At 40.5% G+C, this 6,471-nt stretch overlaps 1 protein-coding gene across 1 annotated transcript in view; it reads right to left on the bottom strand.

Moving 5' to 3' along the window:
• The window catches only part of clip2 (CAP-GLY domain containing linker protein 2), a 28,141-nt gene that overhangs the window by 13,231 nt on the left and 8,439 nt on the right, over nucleotides 1–6,471 (bottom strand). The window contains 3 exon segments of the mRNA XM_020598503.1: nucleotides 1,721–1,934; nucleotides 2,809–2,933; nucleotides 6,416–6,471. The exon segment at nucleotides 6,416–6,471 is cut by the window's right edge and continues 80 nt beyond it. Of these exon segments, the coding sequence (XP_020454159.1) occupies nucleotides 1,721–1,934; nucleotides 2,809–2,933; nucleotides 6,416–6,471 (395 nt within the window).

Raw genomic sequence — 6,471 nt, 5'->3', positions numbered from 1 at the left:
CAGAAGAAATGGAGACACACTGATGCAGAAAGGGTTAAAGAACAATTAGGCTGAACTGATGATAGTTAGACACAAGTTAATCATCTTATGTCTCAAACACATTCCCCTCAGATCACATTTTGCTGAAGTCAGTACATTTATATCTTTGACATCCAGTTTTATTTCCACAATCAGGGGAAAACAGTTTTTATATAATCTCTAAGTAACACTCCACACTTAGGATAAAAGTTATGGTCAAGAAAATGTAATAGCTGTGAACCTGACATCAAAACATTTTGCTTTCATGTGATCACAGAATAATTATTTCATGATCATAAAAAGGCAAAGTTTGTTATGTCTAAGAAAACAAAGTTATTTCACTGTCACAAACTATAAAAAATAAGACTTGTTAAATAAGTAGCTTTCCCATTCTGACAAGAGCTGGGAGAGCACTGAAATGAACCGTGTTTCTTTTAAGATTACTTATTCTCTGAATTGCAGAGTAGATGAGACTTTAAACAACACATATCTGCCAGGATTTGTCTTATATTTTGTTTTTCTTGTATCCTCTTATGGAGCATTTGACTGCTTGGGAAGGTATCAGATAAAAACACAAGCATCAAATGTGCAGTGACAGATGCAGTATTTTCTTTTACCACTAGAGGGTGCTCTTTAAAAGGACTCCTTCTTCCCTATGAAACAGAGACAGGTGACAGCTGAAAGGAACAACCTGAATAAATGAGTCATGTCTTCTGGGAAGACGGCGCCCCCATTCATAGGGAACTGTTTAATTCAACTCAACCTTTATTTATTTTGCACTTAAAAACAACTAGAAGTTGACCAAAGTGCCTGGTAAACACAACACAAGGAGTCAATGAATGGTTTGATGAGTGGGAGAATGATGTGAATCATATGCTATGGCTTTCACAGACACACAATCACCACCAGGTTTAACACCTATGGGAGCCACCATCTTCAAAACACCAAATGAAGGAGCATCTTTTGGAAGAATGGTGTTCATCCCTAAAGTAGAGTTCAGAGACTTGTAGAATCAATTTCAGGAATGAGATCAAGTCACAGTAATTTATGCTGTGTGATCAGCCTGCTAATTCACTAAGGTTGCTTTCAGTGCTGGCTGACACTGCTGCCAACAATTAAGGAAAGGGGAGTGTTGTCCATCTGAAATCTGGCTCTCAACCAGAGGCTGTTTTGGGGAGGTGCATGCACTTTTCTTAATTTTTTCTTATCGCAACCACAGGTTAAAATTAGTGCGATGTCCCCTTCATTTTAGTTTGCTGAGAATATTAGTCTTAAGAACATAGTGTGTTGAAATAAGCTACTGGAATTTTCCTTCAACTTCACATCTGCACATTTGTCCCTATAGAACAAAATGCAAAGTCAGTGAATCAGAGCCTCACAGTGCACAGCAGCAAAATGCAAATTACTGCTGAGCAGATCAGGGGCTGCTTCTATGCAATGAACCCATTTATCGTCCCACTGTTTGATTTTGTAGACAGAATACTTTACAACATAAAATTCAAAACGTGTAATCAGACAAATCTGATACTAATCTAATGATTGTTTGATAAATCTGAAGTTCCAACCAGCAGCCAGTTAGCTTAACATAAAGACTAGAAACTGGGGCAACTTGGCTCTGTCCAGTGGTAACAACATCTGCCTACAAGCACCTTTTTAAGCACACTAATTAATATGTCATATCTGGTTTGTCTAGTCATCTTACCAATCCAGCTCGGCTTGGTCGTCCGCCTACAGAGGAGGCCACTGAGCTGACTGAACTGATGGAGGAGCTGCTGGGGCTGTGGGCCAGAGAGGAAACCCCCATGGCCACCCGCTTGCTTTTCTTAGCCTTGGCTGGGCTGGTGGAGGGGAAACCGATGCGGATCACCTTGTGGATTGGAGCAAACAGGCCAAACTTGGGAAGACACTGAAAGTATCTGCAGGACGGGCAGGAGGGAGAGATGTTAGAGTTATTGCTGAACTGTCAGAGAACTGCTTTAGAATTGTTTTACTAATACAAAATCTGAAAGTCTATAGTTTGGGGATCTAAAAACCATTAATAGGTAATCCCACTGACATTTCTAATTGTAGAAAGAAAAAAAGCATTAAAGTCTGAAATATTTCAGTTTCAAACCAGGTGTAAATGTGCCTTAGAGTTCCTGCTACACCCCAACGTAAATGGTCAGTCGTTAAAATGATCTATAAAACTGTCAAACTAAAATAATTTTACACCATTTGATGTAAAATTGGCATGATGTTAATGACAGATCAGGTGTTATTTCCAAATGTTGTCATTATCTTTCTTTATTTTTTCCTTATCTCCATCTTTGATATTATGAAGATAGTTCTGGATTACTTAAGTAGAAACTACACTTTTCTTACTTTATAAACTTGCATGAATCCTATACGGTCTGGGAATTATACTGGGAGAGAAGAAAAGAAACTGGGACACTTGGACAACTCTCTTTTTCATTTTTGTCCTTTGGGTCTACTCCAAAATGTCTGTAGCCCTACAGAATTTCACCCATTTTAAACAGTTTTGGTTAGAGAGAGCTGTCTGTGGGCTATGGAACGTGTGTGGACTCTTTGAAAGATGAATCAATGTAAAACATGAATATAATAAATGTGATAAGTCCGAAGCAGAAAACACTCCCAAGCAACGCTGCAGACTGGATCTGCGCAAGAGGGCCAGTCAGTGTGATTTCATGGACACACAGATGAAAGAACTGAACAGACACAGCCACATTCCTTCCCCCAGAGACAGCAAAGGAACGGGGGGGAGCTTGAAGTGTACATATGTTGTGTGTGTACCTTGTACCAGCTACTGCACCATCATTCTTCCCCAGGGGCTCATCCAACTCAACCCCACACCATTCACCCTTGGCGAAGTCGGTCTCCCCCATGTAGCGTATGACTCCCATCTTTGAGCCTCCAACCTGACAACAAAAAAATCAGGACATCTGACAGTTATACACTCACCAGAACTTTACCTGTACAACTGTATGAACTTCAATGCAACACTTGTGCAACAGGTTCAGCAAGGTAGTCCAGACGACGTCCTGCCGGGGAACATTTTACAGCTCCTCTGGTGGGACTCCAAGGTGTTCCCAGGCCAGATGAGATATATAATCTCGACAGCGTGTTCTGGGTCTACCCTGGGGTCTCATACCAGTTGGACGTGCCCAAAAAACCTCCAAAGGGAGGCGCCCTGGAGGTGTCCTGATAAAATGCCTGAACCACCTTAACTGGCTCCTGATGCGAAGGAGCAGCGGTTCTACTCCGAGCCCCTCACGGATGTGCGAACTCCAGACCCTCCTCTCCCCACATACCGGATATTCCTCAGATGTGGAGCGTACAGTAATTTAATTACCATGACCACTGATGACACATCAGTCATAAGCTAGACGACATATGTGTGGATGTTCCTCCCCAAAGCTGAGCCAGTAACTGTGTGCATGTGTGTGTGCGCTGGCATCATTTCACTAAGATCCAAGAGTCCTGACAACATTCACTATATGCAATGTCTGGGGCAGTGGTTGATAAATGTGGCCCTTCACCAAATATAGTAGCCACCTGTAACAAAGTCTTTCCCTTTTATAGTTTGGATCAAAACCTTTGTGTTTAGTATAGTTAGTTTTCATTTCACACATCTACTGTAGATACTGTAAAGCTTGTGTAAATCCCACTAAACTTAACCTTGTAACATCTGATTGTGAATGTCCTCATTAATGTTACTTGTAACATATGGCATTTCAAAATGTCTGCTGTGATTAAAGTCCTAGAAATAAGTTGAAACTGTGGGATCCAGTGTACAGAGCTTGCAACAATTTTAGCAAAATTCCCTCGAATTTTAGCCATCAAAGCGATGAGCAAAGTAAATTAATGCAGTGTGGTTCACAGCTGAACGATGAACTTGACACACTCACCACCGTTTGCTCAGCTGTGATCTGCTACTCTGCCAGCTCCTGCACTTTGCTGCAAACTGCTTTGCACTTTGGGCACTTCTTTTCATATTGGCCAACCTACTGCATGCTAATACTGATGAATCAGTGATTCATAAACCAGATGGAGCTTTTTAGTAGGCTTCTGAATACTGTGTCTGTCCGGTTCCAGTTATATGATCTGTCTTTTGTAGACAAAGCAGGATCGCTAAATCATTTTGTTTTTTTGTTACTTTTTGTACACCAACCTGGCTGGCAGCGACTCCATGTGCGTCCATGGGATGGGACAGGGTGATTTTTCTCTTTATGATTCAAGGCACAGTATGGTGTATATGATTCGATTCAATTCAATCATGATACAATTAAAAATTCAATGACAACAATACATGACTTGCTGCAGAATACTTGTACTTTATTCCTCTTTTTTCACCCTTTTCTAGCACCGGTTTGATTATGTAAAGAACAACCAGATATACTGACTTACTTATTTACAAAAAATATGAAGTCGCTGGTGTATGGAGACTCAAACTGTCTTTCATCTTTAATCTATCTATGGTGTATTCCGGGTGCTCAGAACACATGCAGCGGTAAAGTCTGACCTTAGTTTAAAATCACTCCTCTGTACAGAGCAGGACCAGACATTGCTAAAATGCAAATAGTGTGCACTACTCCTGCTACTATCAAATCTTCAGTAGCAGTGATTTTTGTTAGTTTGTTTTAAGGCCACAATGTGTAATCTGAATTCACACTTTGTGCTCCTTTTGCAAATTTTTTTACAGGGTTGTGTTTCTGACAGCAGAAGAGGGGAGTGGGACGACTGAACTGCAGTACATCCAAGCAACTGAACTGAGACATATTACACTGGAGTGGCTTAAGAAATAGATGGATCAATGTGTCAGCATCGGCTTTTCCTCTCTTAAGTCCTGAAAGTAATCCAGAGTGATTTACAATATTGACCAGCAGGAAGGCTTCTCCTGCTCCCGGTTTCCATCTACACATGACCTAATGAAACTCTCCACCATACCCATCAGTAGATGGAAAGCAACGTGGGGGCCAGTAATTCCATGCAGTGGACCTCGAATGTTCTCCCTGCAGAGGTTTACTTTGACATACTATACATTTGCTGAAGTTCTGATCAGTGTTTGTTGTGCAAAGGTAGACTAAGGGTCAAAGGTGCAGCAGAGGCTGGATGAAGGTTAAATTCTAACATGAGACGGAATAAGGAAAAGCAGAGCGTCCCTGTGGGGGTTCAACCTCGTATCATATTACACTGCATCCAGGCCAGCCAGGACCCTGGAACTGATCTTAGCTGCTTTGGACTATGTAGGTCTCAGATATTTACAGAAAATTAAGTTAAACACTAAACTATAAATTGATAGTGAAATTATTTCTATTCACTCGTTACTGACAAGGAGTTAAACAAACATGACTCCAAATAAATGCCAGTGTGTCTGCTGGATCTGTAGGTTAACTAACTAGATCTGCTTTGGTTCTTCATTTTCTTCTCATATCTATCTTATCCTTTATCTTTTATAAACTTCCAACCAACCTTATATCATATCTTCTCTCATCTAATTTTTTAAACTGCGTGATCCTTTCAGGTGCTCTGTATATTTTAGATGTAATGAGCTGTTCATTTCCCCCATCACTAGATTTTAAAGCTTCTCTCTGATGATTTTTATGACCTGGGTAATTGTTTTTGTAGATTTAGATGTGTGTTTACTGTATTGCTGCCTCTCTTTAGGAATGTTTCATGTCCTCAGGTATCTCATCTAGAACAGAAATTTTGATCTAAATTAGATTACAAGATTTTAAAAAAATTCTGTCTGGCTACTTGTGCGAGGTGTACGCTGCCTCTTGGCTAAAGTAAGCCTGGCGAAGATCCAGTACCCACCCCCATCCGTGAAACCCACTCCCAGCAATCCTGTACGGGATAGACTGTGATGGATGGATGGAAAATCTAAATACAGACATTTACAAAATCTGAACATCTTCAGAAGGTTCCTGTCATAGCACTCGCCCAAATGTGTATAGGTGAATCCCAGTTCCCCTCACACACATTTCACTCACTTGTGTCTTTTCCGTGCAAGGAAAAGATGCACGGAGAAACTGCAAGGAGAAAGGAACTGAGAAAACACAAATAAACTGACAAAGTCCAAGTGAGCTGGAGTGGTATAATTGATGATGTTCTCTCATGTCACTGGCACAAAACCAGAAGAATACAAACATCCGATGTTGACAGTGAAGACTCCAACGAAAATATCTAACTGGAGAGAAAACATCTATCCAACGAGAGACTAAACTGCAACACATTCTGCTATATACCTTAACATGACTCATTTCTATATACAGACATTTTGAACTTGCCTGACTTTTCCCGCCTGGAATTATGTTCTTAAAATTCCACAATATTCCATAAATCCAATGAGAGAATTCTTTATAACAAACCATTTGTTATGCAACACAGAATTACTCACCAAAACTCGATCTCCAACTCGAAGATCTTTATCTCCACCTTTCTTCACTGAACCGC

This window comes from Monopterus albus, unplaced genomic scaffold (assembly GCF_001952655.1).
Source record: "Monopterus albus unplaced genomic scaffold, M_albus_1.0 scaffold38.1, whole genome shotgun sequence".
NCBI classification, from domain to species: domain Eukaryota; kingdom Metazoa; phylum Chordata; class Actinopteri; order Synbranchiformes; family Synbranchidae; genus Monopterus; species Monopterus albus.
The sequence above is the reverse complement of the archived record's forward strand: the minus strand, read 5'-3'. Positions and strand labels throughout refer to the sequence as shown.